Genomic DNA, 17,754 nt, shown 5'->3' with positions numbered 1-17,754 from the left:
AACTTAGTTTGAGTTGCTCATTATGTACAAAACTATGACGAAGCCTTGCATGAAAACAGAAGCTGGAAAACAAACACAGACATTTAGAAACAGACAGACACTCACTCAAAGATGGACGGACAGATGGTCGGACTGATTCACATGATAAAGGAGCAATTTGGGTTGAACAATATGAGAAGCTGTGAACTTTCACCTGAACTGTTGTAAAAGCGTGTGTGCATGTGTGCATCCCATAATCAGGCATGAGATCATGAAATTGAAAAAGAATACACACCACGAAACAGTCTAGCAAACAAAAACCTCCCATATAGGACAGAACAATCATCCCATCACACATTGAGTCGCAAAATCATGAAATTGTAAAATAAATTCCATCTCCCACAGCAACATTTTAACAAATGATGTAAGATTGTACAATCTGGGGACCTAAAGAATGAAAAATGCCAAAAATGCCCTAACTCCCTCCCCCCCCCCCCCCCCCCCCCCCCCAAATCTCATGACACAATTATCAACAAACAATCTGCACAACATTGTTCAGGAGAAGATCAATTGTACCCACTGTCCCCCGAAATCGGCGTATGCTGCCTGAATGGCGGGTTATACACGTAAAAATCCACTTGTGCAAAAACATAAATGGGAGTTTCAGCCCATGAATAAAGAAGAACAAGTAGAATCATACCCGTTGAGGCGCCGTGCGTCATGAGACGAGTGGTGGGAGCTTCTGAGTTTGCGCTCTCCGATCGCGACGTCTCCTCTCGCTTGTCCCTCTCCATGACTTTGTCGTCGCGCAGGCTGCGTTTTTTCTGGCTGGCTCGCTTCAGGACACCGTTCAGTGCAGACACGGAGAAGTGGTGGTGGTACTCTTGTGGACTGAAAACATGGAGAATATATATATGACTGACATGTTGACTGCTTGCACACCTGAAAACTGTTCCGAGGATATTTACAGCACACTTTTTGCTTCTTTATATCCTTTGACGAACTAAAAGATACCTTTGAAAGGTTCACCATATCAGAAACACTTTTTTCTTGGGGGCAGGGGAGGAGGGGGGGGGGGGGGGGGGAGTGAGGTTCTATCTTTTGACTCCGCAAAGGGGACAAATATCGGACAGTATTCTTATGCCAACCAGTGTAAGTTGAGAAAGCAACCCAAACATAAATTCAGCAAAATATCCTCACTCTGCACAGGAAAAAGCTAGGCCAAATTTTGTTCCTATGTGTCCAAGAGAAGAACATTCCTAATACAGGTAAATGCCTGGACAGATCCTGGGTAATGTACGAGATTGTTTACACTCGAAGGAAGGCATCCTTAATCTCAACATCAACACTCACAGCTGATCCTTGACAAGCTCGGACAGCACTTTGAGACGCATAGCCAGGACGTTGGCGGCGCGGAATCCCAGAGACGAACACTTGGCCTTGAGGATCTGGCTAACGTCAGGCTTGATGAGCGAGATGGTGCGGAACGACCCTGATACGTCGTTGGGCAGGTTGCTTCCTGGGAAGTTGTGCATGGGGTCAGAGGTCATGAAGAGACCCACTGTTTTCTTCAGGGGTACCTGTCAGTACCAAGAGGCAATAATAAGTCAAGCTCAAAAGATGTCTCTGGTACAAAGTGTGTGCATATGACATGAAACAAACAAGTAGTTCTCCTGTGTTCGTGGGCACTCTAACTTTTAGCAGTTGACATTGATGTTTATGACCAATCTTTCAACCCCTCTATTCAGGCATACTTCTCTCTCGGAGGTTCTAACAAACAAGGGGATAAACTGACATCGTCTACAGAAAAATGCAATCAATTTAGTTTAATTTTAAATGTCCAAACCATGTCATTTTGCCTCAGTTTAACTTCTGAATGTCCAATTTTAATGGATGAAAGAAAAAACAGTGACAGACAGATTATGAACGTTCCAAATTCAGAAAACATAATGATGGATGAAAGATAATCTAACAATATTTGAGAAAAAAAGGACCAGAACAAATGCTTTATAGTCTTTTTTTTACAAAACAGAAATCTTGCCTCACAATTACAAAAACGAAACTGTACAAATATATTTTGCATTTGAGATCAGCAGGCAATTTAAACACTGAAAATAGATTTCAATACTAGAACAAAAACACAAACAAAATCACACACTTTACAAAGCAAGATAGCCACAGCTGACAAACAACAAGAACAACAACACATACCTCAGTGCCATCCACAAGCACCATGAAGGACTGCTTGGAGCGACAGGCCAGGATGATAGACTGCACGTGGTCCATGAGCACCGACATGGCCGAGCGACTCAGCGACTGGCCTTCGTCAAAACATCCCCAGCAACCGTCCTGGTCACACAGCAAAAATGCAGACTCATTCCATCTGTCATGATTGGCTGGTTATTGTTTTTCATCGTCCCTACAACCTATATCCGGGACCAACGCTACCACCTGTCATGAGAATCTAAAAACTTGTACTTATTTTGTAGTAAACTGAACTTTTGAAATTCCCCAACTTTCCAAGATCATACAAAAACCCTGTCTAAGATGGCTGGAAGAAGACACTAACCATGGACATTCCCTGGCAGATTTTGCCAATGTTGACAGGGCTGAAGACCTCAGAGCACTGGAACACTCCCAGGAAGTTGCCAAAGATGTTCCCCAGGCCCTGAAACACAGCCATGACAAAACAACTTCATTGTCCTAGCCAACATATTTCAGGAAACACTGGTAGACAAGGCTTAGCTTTAAACTTTAAACAAAAATTAACAGTTTTTGACAGCCTCTCAGTATTCAGGCCATCCGTCATTTTTGCACTAACATCAAATTAACCAAATTAATCAATCATTGAGACAAAGAAATAGACAAAGAGAGGTATAGACAAACAGACAGAGAGACAGACAGCAGACAGACAGACAGAAAGATGATACAGAGAGAGTTCAATGGATTAGCAGAGTTTTATGACAAATTTGTATCCTTCACTGGCTGCAGTCCAAAATGTGTTGAGGACAGAGTTAAAGTGTACTCACTCTAATGGTTTCAGTCTTGCCCACACCGACGGGTCCAGTGATGCAAGCCCCCAGGCACTGGTTGAGCGCCATGGACATGGTGAGGAAACAACGCTCTGTGATGGGGGTCAAGGCCACACCGCAGTCCGTGCCGTAGAACTCTGTGCCGTAGTGGTGGGCTGTGTCCAGAATCCAGATCATCGGCTCTGGAGGCTTCTCCTCTGCAAGAAAAAATATGCTATGCTAGGCAACATCAACAACAAATATGCTATGCTAGGCAACATCAACAACAAATATGCTATGCTAGGCAACATCAACAACAAATATGCTATGCTAGGCAACATCAACAACAAATATGCTATGCTAGGCAACATCAACAACAAATATGCTATGCTAGGCAACATCAACAACAAATATGCTATGCTAGGCAACATCAACAACAAATATGCTATGCTAGGCAACATCAACAAAACATATGCTATGCTAGGCAACATCAACAAAAAATTTGAATTTGCTGTAAGCTTGATCCCTTGCAGAATCAGACAGTTGGTAAGGAGCTTTTCTAAATGTGGATGATAGAATAGTACAAAATCTATCATTTTAAGTGCAAACTAGTGTCATTAGATGGTCCCCTTTCGCAATTCTCACCTGATGGATGCATGTAGCAGCGAACGCTGCGGCGCCACTCAAAGTCTGTCACCTCTCGCAGTTTGCGCGAACCCATGCTGTCCAGCACATCTCTCAGGTACATGGATTGCTGCCACATAAAGAAATGGGTTTATCAACTAAGGACACAGCACACTTATGCACATTCCATCCATCATCTTGGTATACTTTGGAGTGACAAATGCTGAAATAAACATGCAGCCTAACAAACTTTTTGTGTGAAGCTCTTGAGCCTAAGATGCTGCCACCTACGCACCTAAGTGATATTCCCTATGAGTAAGAACCTTTTACACACATGCACACGCATAACCTGCTTAGCAAGTACAGTGGAACATGTGATATAAAGCCCCTTTAATCAGAGGACACCTCCTTATAAGGAAAACCTTCTATAGTCTCTTTTTCTATTATCTTGACCAAGATACTCATACCTGTCTTGATGACAGGCCACCTGCAATAACAGCAAACTTTCAGCTGGTCACAAGGGTAAGCTTTCATATAAATTATCACGGTAACATAAATATAAAATTTCAAAAATAAATTTTGATTTAATTAATATACTTACCAACTCACATAGAAAGCATTAACTTCAGTTAAAGTGCTAGGACACTGAACTACGCTTCACCCCAAAGGGGAAGCAACCCCCTAAAAAAGAACGGCCTTGACCTCTAACCCAAGCTATACAAGAGTCGAGGTCATACCGTCACGTGACCTATCACGCGTGACTCAACCGCCGCCATGTTGAAACCTCACTCCCACTGAAGTGATCTGTTCATTTTTAGGGAAACCCTAAGCAATAACTTCGTTTTGTGATAAGACATTGAAGCACTCTTGCATGGCAACATGGGGAAATAACTCTGAAACAAAAACCGTATGCCATATAAGGCATGGTCCTTAGAGGTTATTTCCACTACCGGTGTACTGCAACTGCGCAGGATGTATACCGGTGAAACTCATCCCGTATTAAAACATATACCCCCTTTAAAAAATTTGCGGGGCAGGCTGGGAGGGAATTCAATATGTGAGTTGGTAAGTATATTAATTAAATCAAAATTTATTTTTGAAATTTTATATTAAATTACATATTCTTACGCAACTCACATAGAAAGCAGATTGCTAATTTAGGTGGTGGGCAAATGAACTCACAGTTAACATCTTGCAAGTATCTGGCCTGTAGCTACAATAGCTGGCAAACCGAAATTTCTGTTCTGCCGAGCACCAGATACGTCCCCAGGAAAACATAAAAAGACATCTTCTGCAGAAGATGTCTAGTAGATGTGTGCTAAAATAGCGGGTACTTAAAATACCCCGCCGATAGAAACTCATGACTACGTCCCTGAACGTTCAATGAGCTGCATTCATGACTTATGTAAGTCTCTCAGACTTGAGAACAGGTAAAGAAGAGGCCTACACTCTGACCTCTTGAGCCCGTGCTGCCTGAAAAGGGAGGACTGACTGCCCCCCCCCCCCTTTTTCTTGCCACCACTGTAGGCATGCCTAATCAATGTGGCAGTCCATTTAGCTAAGGTTGACTTCACTAAATCATTGCCTCTAGAAGAGGCTAATTTTGTCAAGGATTAAACAATCCGAACTCCAAAACTCCAAAACTAGGAGCAAGTCCCAAGTCGGGACTGGAGATTTGCTTTCAGCCAACCAAAGGGAGGTTCCCTTTAATCACGCTGGCTACAAAGAACCCAAGTGAAAATATTTTGCGACCTAGCTGTGTCAGTGCAACTGAAATCACATAAAGTCTTAATTCAGAGACGTGGGAGAAAAATCGGAAAGCCAGGATAGGTGGTTCGCCACCCGCATTGAACGGAGAGAAGTGGAGTTCTTTCCGTTAATACAGTAGTCCCTTCCATTTCCGGCCCTTTCGTGGGCGTGAACCTACCCGGAGCGGCCAGCTTTCCCATGACTAATGAGTTTTCCTTCTATAATTGACTCTTAATGGCCGTTAACCTGTCTGACGCGGTCAACGGTCACTGATTTTTGCCCTAAGGTGCCCCTCTTACTCGACAGGAGCGGCCACTTAACGGCCACTTGTCACTTTCGCGGGCGAGCGCCTGTGGTGTGTGTGTGTGTGTGTTGTGTGCACAGACGGCACAGCACGAGCAGACGACATGAATACTTACGCATGCGCAAACTGTAAATACAGACATGCGCATACATGTACATTTACGGCAGTCACTTCCGGATCGATCACAGCTGATGTGAGTTTGAAACACTTGTTTATCTGACACTCAAATACATATATAATAATCCAAACAACACACATAGAAACATACGAAACAATAGCTTAGCCAGGACGATCGAGTTAAACACGCAAATAATTAAGATGTATAAACGAAAGCAAAACTAACAGAGACAATGAATCGGCGGCTCGTGGATGATCGCTTTCTTTTCTTCATGAAAACTTGATCGTGTTTTTGGGGGTTTTTTGGAGGAGGAGGGGGCCTGTAATGAACGGCCACCTGATATTTGCGGTCACCTTTGCAATGACTAATCGGTGACCGGATATGGCAGGTACTACTGTATACGCCATTAGTTCCAAGCCAGTCAAAGTGACACAAAACGAAGACGCTGAACCCCTATGGAATCTCTAGACCAAATCCAGAGTTGGGGCAGAAGCCCCTGAGCGTCTCAATGATTCCCTTACAGTAGACACCCGTGTGGCTCGAGTGTAAAAACGGCGCCCTCTTGCCAGCCCAAAGGACTGGCAAGCAAGATTGAATGGGCCCATAATGTGCGACCAACAGGCCGCTCAAAGTAAAATCGAGAGTATTATCCGGGAACAGGGAGACGAACATTTAGCAGAAGGTGATAGTACCGAGAGGCAAAACTTCTATCAGCGGCTTCTCCAAATTCACCAGAAGGAGTAGAAGCGCGTAGTGAGATAGGGTCCAATCCGAGTGGACATTCTTGGCCGACTGACTAGAGTCTGCCAATAAATACATAGAGCCTCTCAGAAAGGTACTTCACCGCTAAAAAGATCTCGTGGTGGTAAAAACCACATCAAAACCTCGCATGCTCGCTGTGGCAGTGATAAGGGGCGAGATGCCACCCCCTGCTTATTGAGATAAAAGACCACTGTGGTGTTGTCTGATTGAATCAACACATGTTCTCCCCTGACAAGAGGAAAGAAATCCGCAAGAGACAGAACTGCTTCGCTGGTGGAGAGAGAACCAACGGGAACGCCCTGCATGAGCAGTGGTGTGAGAATCCAAAGATTGGTTGTGTCTGTGAACCAGTCAAGAAAAGACACTAACATGTTCCAGCTCTTCATTTGATTGCTTAGAAAACGAAACCAGAGCCCTGAAGATCTGAATTAAATATATGCACGATCTATATAAGTGACCCAACAGGAAGGGCCCCAGTGCCTCCCTCAATAAAGTGGAAGTTCTAATCGCCCCTCCAGCCGCTGTGGGAAAACACAGAGGCAGAGAGAAGAGTGGAGCCGAACGCTAAGACTCCAGTTGACAAGTGCCAAGAGTATGCATGAAAGCATGCTATTGTTTGCCCACTGAACCCTACCGCTAAATCGCCTCGAGGAGATAAAGTGGTTGGCGGGTATTTGGCAACGTGCCATGCCGAGAAGAAGATAAAAAACCAAAGCTGAGAACGGCCAGCTTAGCGCTTTTCTCTGATAAGAGAAGCCGAGGCCTGCCGTGGGCTTTTCCTTTTGCTGTGAGATTCTCTCTGTTAGAGAAGAGTCCGTGTGCAAATAAGAGGATTCGCAAAGAAGACCCTCGAGCAAGGAAGAGATTTAAGTCTCACCGACAGAACAATACTGTCGGCCGAGGCCTTTTCCCAGACGAACAGCAAAGCTAAACCCTTTGTATATGTGTCCCGACAGAACACAAAGGCATCCCGTGAGTACGAAACCGCACAAGGGAAAGAACGAATCAAAGTCTTGTACCAAGACGCGGATAATAGAAAGAAGAGCGGCCACAATCTTCCACAGCCAGGAGATCATTGTTCTTGAAAACAGACAGTTTCTCCTTGCTATGAACGTTAAGATGTATGATCGACAAGTCCGGTGCAACCGGAAGCGGTTCCGTAGTACGAAGAAAAGAATAAACTAAGTTCTTAGGCTTGGTGTAACCTAGGACTACGGATATCGCTCAGCGAGTGAAGCGTTACTTGCGCGGGTGACGCAAGCGAAAGCAACGCCGCATCGCTGCCCACAAAGGAAGTGGTGGAAAAGGAGAATCATATGAGAAAACTTCCCCAAGTTAAAATTCTAGAGCCAGACAAGAAAGCGTCCCTGCGTGTGTAAACCGCAAGTGCGTACAACCGTGCCACGACTGACATTTGTTCAGCTGAAACCTTAGCCAAAGAGGCCAGGAGTATGGGGACGTCTTTCACGCTAGAGTCGTTTCGAAATACGAAAGGATCCGACGACACCGCGATCGACCGCGAAAGAGATCGAAGAAGTGTCTCTGAAAGAGACGCAAGTTCCAACGAGTATCTTCCCGTCTCATCCAAACCAAGTAATGCGCCTTCAGAGTAAGCACAATGTTTGTCCAAACAATAGACATCCTCTCTGAGATTAGCCGACTCCGGAGTGACCGGAAGCGGTGCACTCGGCAAAGCGTAAGTCTCAATAAGACTGTGATGACGACGGGAGAGAGCAAACTTGCGTGAATGAAACGAAGTGCTCGACTTCCGTAACTGGTCTGAGGCAAGCCATGGCTGAGCAGCATCAGGAGCCTGACCGTGTGCAGCCAGTAAAGGCACAGTATCCACAGGCAAGCTATTCTCAGAACCCGAAGTTCTAGCCAGCACCCTGGAAAGTTCGTAAGCAACAGAAGGAGACTCGCTAAAACGATATCCCTGAACTTCCATTAAAGCAGGGCGGAAATCACCCACCACTGAGGGTGGTGGTGCCGCAGAGCTTGTCATAGCTGTCACCCCTTCAGCGAAGTACTTGGCAGACACCTGAGCTGCAGTAACCATAGCTGGTTTAAGTCTGAGTGACAACTTGACATCAACTTCCTCCTCAGAAACTGAGTGAGAATCGTCGAACTCCGAATCTGCTGTGGCCGGACCGTGAAAGTCACTGTGACTAGCTGCGTCACTAAAACGATCCACCACAGGCGAGGCTGATTGCAAAACGGAAGAACCGTGCAAAGCCTGCCCGAAAGCAGCTTCCTGCCCAGAGGGAGGAAGTTGAGACTTGTTTACATTCACCGGAGACATACCAGTCTGCCTGTGAGTACAACTGTCTCGTTGTCCGGTGTCGACCCCCCGTGAGTTCCGCTTGCTAAGAGCGATAGCCTCTGGGAAAGTCGAACTTTCACCCCCCGGCCGTGGCGGGGGGGCTACTAGTTCCGGCCCAACTTGTTGTCCGGTGTCGACCCCCCGAGTTCCGCTTGCTAAGAGCGATAGCCTCCGGGGAGTCGTACTTTCACCCCCCGGCCGTGGCGGGGGGGCTACTAGTTCCGGCCCAACTTGTTGTCCGGTGTCGACCCCCCGAGTTCCGCTTGCTAAGAGCGATAGCCTCCGGGGAGTCGTACTTTCACCCCCCGGCCGTGGCGGGGGGGGGGGGGGCTACTAGTTCCGGCCCAACTTGAACACTTTCACCAGAGAACCTGGCTACCGGTGAACTTGACTAACCTGTAGAGCGTGAAAGCTCCTCGTATGAAGTAAACACACTCCTCTGCGTGCACGTCAGCCGAAGTGACTGTGCATGAAGGCGGAACCTCGATGCGTGACAACAAGCCGCGTCGCCCACTCCCGCCGGGAGCGAGCACAAAATCGACGAATGGCAACATGTTATACATTTGGGTCGAAAACATCTCAAAAATGAAATTAATGAATTTGTAAAGCGCCTGGAGCCAATTGATGGGACTCGCGCTATAGAAAAGTTATTTATTATTATTTTATTATTATTAAAAAAGGGAAGAAAAACCATCTTTAACACAAGTATTCTTTCCCACTGTGTTTGCCTTGGCTGAAGTAACCTAAATTTAACCTGCTTCAGCACCGGCATGATTGGACTCATAGAGTCCGAAAATTAACGGACATTCTTTCTTTCTTCTTTATATGGTGTTTCTTCTTCTTCGTACGACGGTTGTGTCAGACTCGGAATCTGGAGGATGCCATGAACATGGACGTTCTTTCCAGGTCCTCCAGTGCTCCCCACATTTTGGTCCTCAGATCTGTTGGGTCAGGCCATGTCTGGATCCGCAGTTGGTCGAGGAGGGGATATATGGTGTTTAAATCCATATGTACTCGATGACTATACACGCTAATTGCTTTACCCACAGCTGGAGACATGCTAAATTAAGTTCCCTGCAAGATATTGTGGTCTAGGGCCTCTTAAAAGTTGAGATATTTGAATTCTTATTTTGATCTAGATCGTCCTATTTATCTAGATTTGCCAACAGAGGTAGCGTTGACGCAAGGGAAATCCTCCGCGTCTTTGTTGACATCCTCACCTTACAGAGGCTAGAACAAGCTGTAATACATGTATATGGTCCGCGCATGGCGACATATCGTCATTACATGGTCTTATGGTGCGTTTGACATCGATTATGGGCAAACTACACTTTGTAAACACGGGAGCGCGTACATATGCCTTTAACGTCGTTTTCAACCATTCAAGGTTATTTAACAGACGTAGTAGTAAGAGAAGCTGGGTCAAGAACAGAAATGGTAGTGCCTTTGCCTTTCTCTTTATGCGAAACTTAATAGGAGAAACCTCAGCAGCTACTGACTAGTCTGTGGTTTCTATTTCTCCTTGTCAGCCATTGCTGACAAAACAAGAAGAGCAAACGCTCGATCGAGTCACTTTCGCAGTTCTGAATATTATATGAGGCATCAGATGGACAGGAAGAAATTGCTATTCACAACACAATGAGTCACGTTCACATAAAATTTGAGCCCGGTCACTTTTATAGTTTCCGAGAAAAGCCCAACGTTAAGTTGTGTGTTGCCGAACAGAAAAGGCTAGTTATCTCCCTTGTTTTTCTGATAACGTTCGTAAAAGGCTACAGATGTAAATACTTTGATGTAAAGAATAATCCTACAAAGTTTCAATCACATCCGATGAACTTTGTCAAAGATATAAAATGTCTAATTTTTCCTTTGACGCTGACCTGTGACCTTGAAAAAGGTCAAAGGTCAACGAAACCATCGTTAAAGTGTAGAGGTCATTGGAGGTCACGACTAAACAAAATATGAGCCCGATCGCTTTGATAGTTTCCGAGAAAAGTCCAACGTTAAGGTGGTGTCTACGGCCGGCCGGACGGCCGGCCGGACAGACTAACACTGACCGATTACATAGAGTCACTTTTTCTCAAGTGACTCAAAAACCAGTCTGAGTTATGATATTGATAAACAACAACCAGACCGAACAACGGAGAAAGAAACAAACGCAAGCAAAAGCAAACAAATTAGAACGAGCTCGCCCAAACTTGTGCATGAGAAGCAGGGACCTGTAGACGGGGTGAAACACTGTCCAGAAGACAGTAGGCTAAAAGCCTGCAGCGTAGTGTAAAAAGCGTCCGAGCTATTTGGTGGCTGAAGTGGGAGTGAGGTTTCAACATGGCGGCGGTTGAGTCACGCGTGATAGGTCACGTGACGGTATGACCTCGACTCTTGTATAGCTTGGGTTAGAGGTCAAGGCCGTTCTTTTTTAGGGGGTTGCTTCCCCTTTGGGGTGAAGCGTAGTTCAGTGTCCTAGCACTTTAACTGAAGTTAATGCTTTCTATGTGAGTTGCGTAAGAATATGTAATTTAATCAAACTCACAGTGATCATGCACTCCAGGCGAGCTTTGTGGAAGGGCAGCATGGGTTCATCTAGTGTCCTCCAGGAGCCGCGGGCAAGCACGGATGACAGACGGCCGGTGTTGGTCGTGTACTTCTTCAGCAGACTTTGCAGGGCCTTGCGGTCGTATCGCACCTCGCCGATACCCTGCTCGCACTCCCGCGTCCAGTGGTACAGCATGCCCAGTCGACACACTTGGGACGGGTACTGGTGATGAAGGTGAGAGTCACGTGAGACTGAGCTGCTCTGAGCAAGTTTGGTATTTTAAAATGTGCATAACACTCTGTATTAGTAACCCGGCCCTCAATTCCTTTATTCTCTTAACAAAACAGTGCCTGAATTTATGCTCAAGAAAAAAACTGTTCTTTATTTAATGTTTGCATACAACAGCGCCTTGAAAAACTTACAAAACAATTGTGACCATTTTGCTGTTTTCAAATGTTGAATGTAATATCCTTCAGTTTCTGTATAATCTGCCCCCCCCCCCCCCCCCCCCCTTATCTGCACACAATTTGGAAACGCAAACCTACAAGAAGAGCAAACGCTCGATCGAGTCACTTTCGCAGTTCTGAATATTATATGAGGCATCAGATGGACAGGAAGAAATTGCTATTCACAACACAATGAGTCACGTTCACATAAAATTTGAGCCCGGTCACTTTTATAGTTTCCGAGAAAAGCCCAACGTTAAGTTGTGTGTTGCCGAACAGAAAAGGCTAGTTATCTCCCTTGTTTTTCTGATAACGTTCGTAAAAGGCTACAGATGTAAATACTTTGATGTAAAGAATAATCCTACAAAGTTTCAATCACATCCGATGAACTTTGTCAAAGATATAAAATGTCTAATTTTTCCTTTGACGCTAACCTGTGACCTTGAAAAAGGTCAAAGGTCAACGAAACCATCGTTAAAGTGTAGAGGTCATTGGAGGTCACGACTAAACAAAATATGAGCCCGATCGCTTTGATAGTTTCCGAGAAAAGTCCAACGTTAAGGTGGTGTCTACGGACGGCCGGCCGGACAGACTAACACTGACCGATTACATAGAGTCACTTTTTCTCAAGTGACTCAAAAACACACACAAACACACACATCTGCACAACTCAGAAGAATTGAAATGAAAAAGCAAAGCATAAAAACGGTCAGAACTTACCTTGTAAGCCCACTCCTCCATTGCAATGCCGTTGTTGCAGTCATTGACGACGTTGGCGTTGAGTTCTTTGAGGGTGTGGCCCACAGAGTCCCGCAGCTTGCCCAGCCACACCTCCACGCCGTCAGCAAGACGCACCTGAAATAGTCACAGTCTAATCACCAGCTCTTCTCATTTACTTTAGTTCTTATCATGTCATATCATTTGTACCGCCTGTAGGAGAGATAAGCCTTCTGTCTGACTGCATCTTTGTGACATTTATTCCTGCATAGGAAAGCCCCTGTTTTCTTCAGCTTCTCCTGCAGGGTGGTCTGAGGTCTGGCCAAGCTCTGCGTGTTGGATTATCCTGGAGTCAGTAATCTTGACATTATGTTTATTGATTCCTTGATTCTTTGTAAGGCGCTTAGAACTATGGTAGGATTTGCGCCATATACATACACTTATTATTATTATTATTCTAGAGTGGTCACTGGTGCTGTTAAACTTTTGTCTGTTAGTTTGCTTAAAAATGAAGGGGAATAGTCACTATAGCTAAACTCCGGGATCAAATCCTGAGCCTGAGACGTTTTAATGAAGATCAGGTTTTAAGCCAAATGCACTAACAACTACCCTGCACACCCACCCTCTTGTCACCTGCCCATTGCCTCTGGATCCAATTCAAAATCATCCATTCCTCTCACCTTTTTATTTTTTTTTTATTTTTATTTTTTTTAAATTTTTTATTATTTTTTTTCTTCTTCTTCCTCTCACCTTCTCCAGCAGCGGCAAGACTTCTCCGTCGGAGCTCATGACGGTGGAGGCGTCCATGGCCAGGACGTCGTCCACCAGGCCTTCTGAGGGAAGCATGGAGGGTCCCGCCTGCAGGAGGGCAGGGTTCATGCTCTGTGGAGCAGAAACAGTGCTTGTCAATTGCCAATCATACGAAATAAGTGACACAATCCTAACTTTTCCTTATCATGACTGAAGAAGTCAGCGATTGTGTGACGAAAATTGGATGAAGAATTTACCAAAACTGGTTAATTTTGCTGTTGTGTTTCCTTTTTGTTTTCAAAATAAGTGACATTCATTTTAAAGGGCTCACATAAAATATCTTTCATCAATTAGCACTGTAAACAAGAAGAAGGATACTATAATACAAACTCATCTTAAAAAAGGCACAGTGCAATCCATTGCTTTGTCTTCATCACGGTAGTACAGCCAAAAACGGTTTCTATATTGTTTCTCACTTATAATGAACATTAATACAGATGAACCTTTCTTCTGCAAAACAAGGGGCAGCATAACTTTTGACAATGTTTTCATGTATTTGGTGTTCAAGGGTAATCATAAATTCATAAATGATAGGATATTGGCAGAGTAATCACAAATGTTGAGATTTTTGTGTTCACTTCGGACCAGAAAGAAATGTGAACTTGGTGTTTGCTGAATCCACTTTAGTGGAGTAAAACTTAACAAAAGAACAAAAAAATTAAAACAAAAAAATGAAAGAGAGAGAGAGAGAGAGGGGCAGAATATACAATTTGTGCACAGAACTGAAGTGACCTTTAAACTGTGTTTCTCCTCTTACTTTTTGTCTCTTAAATATTTATTACTATTGTTTTTATCAAATGGATATTTGTGTGTGCCTTCAATGTGCACATGTGCTACATTCTTTTCTAATACATGTGATTAACAGACTAAGACTGATTTACAACTCCTTACGTGAGCTGCTCATTCATGCTAATTGGCACCAATGCACAATCAGTAACCCATAACCTTTTGGATAGCGATTTCAATGTTGTGTTTAAAAAATGTGATTATTTATAGAAATTACTTGACTTATTTTACAATTATAGACTTGCAAAACTATTTTATTTTTCCATAGCTTAAACTACACATGAAATCATACCACTGATGGGGTACTATAATTCAACAATTATATATCCGCAATGGGTGCTCCCTTAGTGAGTGTTGCTCACTGTAGCAGAAACTGCTGAACCAATCTGATGAGGCAGCGAAACATTGTTTTCAAGAATGCCAAGTAAATGAATTTGAACTGGCCAAGGAGTATAACTTGTACTGTTGCGCAAAACGTAAAATGAACGTTCCAGTTCTTTAAGGAAAAGGGATAGACTATCTGCGTACAATAACAGCTGTGACAGAAGTAAACTTGAAAATGCTGGAACCCAGATAGGTGACCACCAAAATCAATGCTCGTTGTGTACAGGAAAAGTGCAGTGACGCATATAGCAAGAGCGCTCACTATGGGAGCGTCCATCATGGGTAGTAGTGGTAGAAGTAGGAACTCCATCAGCCATAGTAAGTGTAAAATAAAAGAAGCAAAAGCGTGACATGCTGTTCTTGTAAATCACATTGTTAGTAGCATTCATTTAATCTTTTTAAACACTCTCTTACAAAACAAGATATGTATCATAAAATACTACATTCTGTAAATAAAAATAAGTGCAAAAAAGGACTAAAAAGGAGTATATGCATGTGAATGCATTTACAAACATCCACCAAAAATAAGATTAAACAGAAGTAATAGTTATCTCATTGCTATGAGCCAATTATAAAAAAGAATAGCTACATGATACTTTCTGAAAGAAGAAAGACTGCACCAAAACTGAAGGAGAAATAATCACAAATAATAAACAGAACATGCCAATATCGCCCAGATGAATCACCGTTGAACATGGCCCCATGCCAATGTTGTTACCACCATTATAATACTGATGTAGCACTCACAGAGCCCTTTGCTGAGTCCAGCGGTAGCCTACTGGCCAGTAACTGGTTTGAATAAAGCTGTTGGGCAAAGTAAGCAGTTATGTTTTGCTTGGGGGATGGCCAATCATGCATGGTCAGCAAAGCATGATACCATGTGGTTCCCTTGATCCCTCCTCACACAGCAGCCTATCTATACATCACTATACCGGAATGCTTCATTACAAAATCCCACGAAGACGGAGTAAGGCTGCCTATATGGTGGGGCGATTAAAAACAGTTGTATACACATAGAGAATACTACATGGCTTAATGCTGTGTCGTACCAGATTTACACGATTTGTTTTTTTAAATATTGAACTGCGAGCAAAAGCGAGCTGTTCACTATTTGAAAAAGCAACGAGTGTAAATCTGGTACGAAACAGCAAGCCATGTTGTATTCTGTTTATCCTACATACTGTACTGCTTACGTGTATTTTACTGAAAATGTCCTGCAGTCGAGGCAGTTAAATTGAAGATGCTTGTTTTGGAACCTCGATCTCTTCCAAAGCCTCATGCAATCTATTACGTCAAAGTAAAGAAACGTCACTCTGAAAGTGTGGCATGACGTGTTAGTTCTAAAAATTCATCGAGGGTAATAAGCGAGCGCAATTTTTTTTCTTCTAAAATGACGTTTGTCTTGGTGACTTTGGCATCATAAGCAGTGGAAAAACAGGTCCCTACCAGACTTGCTTGACATGACCTCATTTACATGATATATACACGTGTGATTAGAACGATTATTATCTCGCTAGTGTCTCTCTCACGTATGTAGGATAAATAATATTTCCTTTTTGATCAAAGAGTCACCTTTTCTGTACTAAGTTGCCACGTTAGTGTTAGGCGCAGATGTATCAACAACCACTGTTAAACGTTACAGGAACAATGAGACTTGGTTTTAAAGTAAAAGGCAGCATTTGTCTTAAATATTTTGTACAGATCATCCCCACCAAGCCTCCATCCCACTCATGAGTGTTTTGATTCTGACTTGAAGGGACATGTGCTGGTCTTAATGAAATTATAAGATGATTGCGAACCTAGTGGGATATTCATCAGTACACACAGAAATACACACAGACACATGAACACATACACCCAAGTCTAATGTGAATGCATGTATTCCTTCATAAGGCAAACAGTCAGAAACACATCATCAAAACTTCTGCTAGAACAGAAGCTTTGTTGCACAGTTATACTGGTTATCTACTCAAAGCTATCTAGAAAGCTGACACAAACAAGTTAGCAATGACATTGCTGTCAGATCAGACTTGGACAGACACACACACACACCTTCCAACTAATTGTGTATGTGTGTGTGTGTGTGTGTGTGTGTGTGTGTGTGTGTGTGTGTGTGTGTGTGTGTGTGTGTGTGTGTGTGCTGTGCTGTGCTTGTATATGTGTGTGTGTGTGTGTGTGTGTGTGTGTGTGTGTGTGTGTGTGTGCTGTGCTGTGCTGTGCTGTGTATGTGTGTGTGTGTGTGTGTGTGTGTGCTGTGCTGTGCTGTGCTGTGCTTGTGTATGTGTGTGTGTGTGTATGCATGTGTGGGTTGGTGAGTATCTGTGAGTTACATCTGTCACATCTATTAATTAAAATCATAATGTCTGCAAAAAGATAAAAATCAAAACAAATTAAATGCCTGCACAGGTGAAACGCTACAGAATCGCACACAACTGGCACAAACTATTTCCACTTATAGATCATTAAAATAAAGACAGGACAGCACAAAATACTACTGAAACAGTGTAGTTAGCCATCAAGAAATCAACAGACAGGGAGCATAGAGAGAGTGAGTCTATATTCAGAGTATGTAACATGCAGCACTATCAATACCATCGTTGCTACTGCAGGATCAACAGCAATCTCTTAGTCCTTTAACAAAGTTCACTCATAAAAATGAGACTGAAATAAAGACTCCAACAGACTCCTACATGGAAACTAAATGTTTACTACTCAATACAGGTTTTGCAGCAATACATGTGTGCACGTGTTAGGCAAGCAATCAGGAGTGCTCCGTGCAGATCTACTAAGAGTTAGTTCATTATCCCGCAAACCTTTGATCGCCAGTCCTGTTATAAAATTGATGGTTCAGATTATAGTGAAGCAAACCACACACACTGCAGAAAACAAAAACCACACCGTAATATGTTTATGTTGAGGATCAAAACTCTCGCATAATTCCTCTGAATGACATGTCTGGAAGTCTTCCTGATCTACAGCCAAACTTTCTTCTACTGTTTATAATAGATAAAGCCATCAATTACAGTACAATTTCAAAACCGTAGAACCTCTTGCAAAAGACCACCCTATTCCGGGACTCGCTCAGACATGCACAAGGAGTGCATTGTTCAATAAAAATAATTTTCTTCCAGGCCGAGACAGAGAAAATAAGGCAAGTTTTCCTTAAAATGCAACAGTGGTATCTGCCATATTAACTGCTCCAATA

General features: G+C 43.4%; 1 protein-coding gene across 9 annotated transcripts in view; it reads right to left on the bottom strand.

Moving 5' to 3' along the window:
• The window catches only part of LOC138962452 (uncharacterized), a 172,530-nt gene that overhangs the window by 94,736 nt on the left and 60,040 nt on the right, over positions 1–17,754 (bottom strand). For all 9 annotated transcript variants that reach the window (XM_070334266.1, XM_070334269.1, XM_070334272.1 and 6 more), the window contains 9 exons: positions 13,320–13,451; positions 12,573–12,707; positions 11,404–11,628; positions 3,636–3,744; positions 3,009–3,208; positions 2,549–2,647; positions 2,191–2,328; positions 1,333–1,559; positions 680–870 (listed from right to left, as the gene is read on the bottom strand). In XM_070334266.1, the coding sequence (XP_070190367.1) occupies positions 680–870; positions 1,333–1,559; positions 2,191–2,328; positions 2,549–2,647; positions 3,009–3,208; positions 3,636–3,744; positions 11,404–11,628; positions 12,573–12,707; positions 13,320–13,451 (1,456 nt within the window). The remainder of the gene's footprint in view (positions 1–679; positions 871–1,332; positions 1,560–2,190; positions 2,329–2,548; positions 2,648–3,008; positions 3,209–3,635; positions 3,745–11,403; positions 11,629–12,572; positions 12,708–13,319; positions 13,452–17,754) is intronic.

This window comes from Littorina saxatilis, linkage group LG3, assembly GCF_037325665.1.
Source record: "Littorina saxatilis isolate snail1 linkage group LG3, US_GU_Lsax_2.0, whole genome shotgun sequence".
Classification (NCBI taxonomy): Eukaryota; Metazoa; Mollusca; class Gastropoda; order Littorinimorpha; family Littorinidae; genus Littorina; species Littorina saxatilis.
This window is presented reverse-complemented; position numbering and strand designations above follow the sequence as displayed.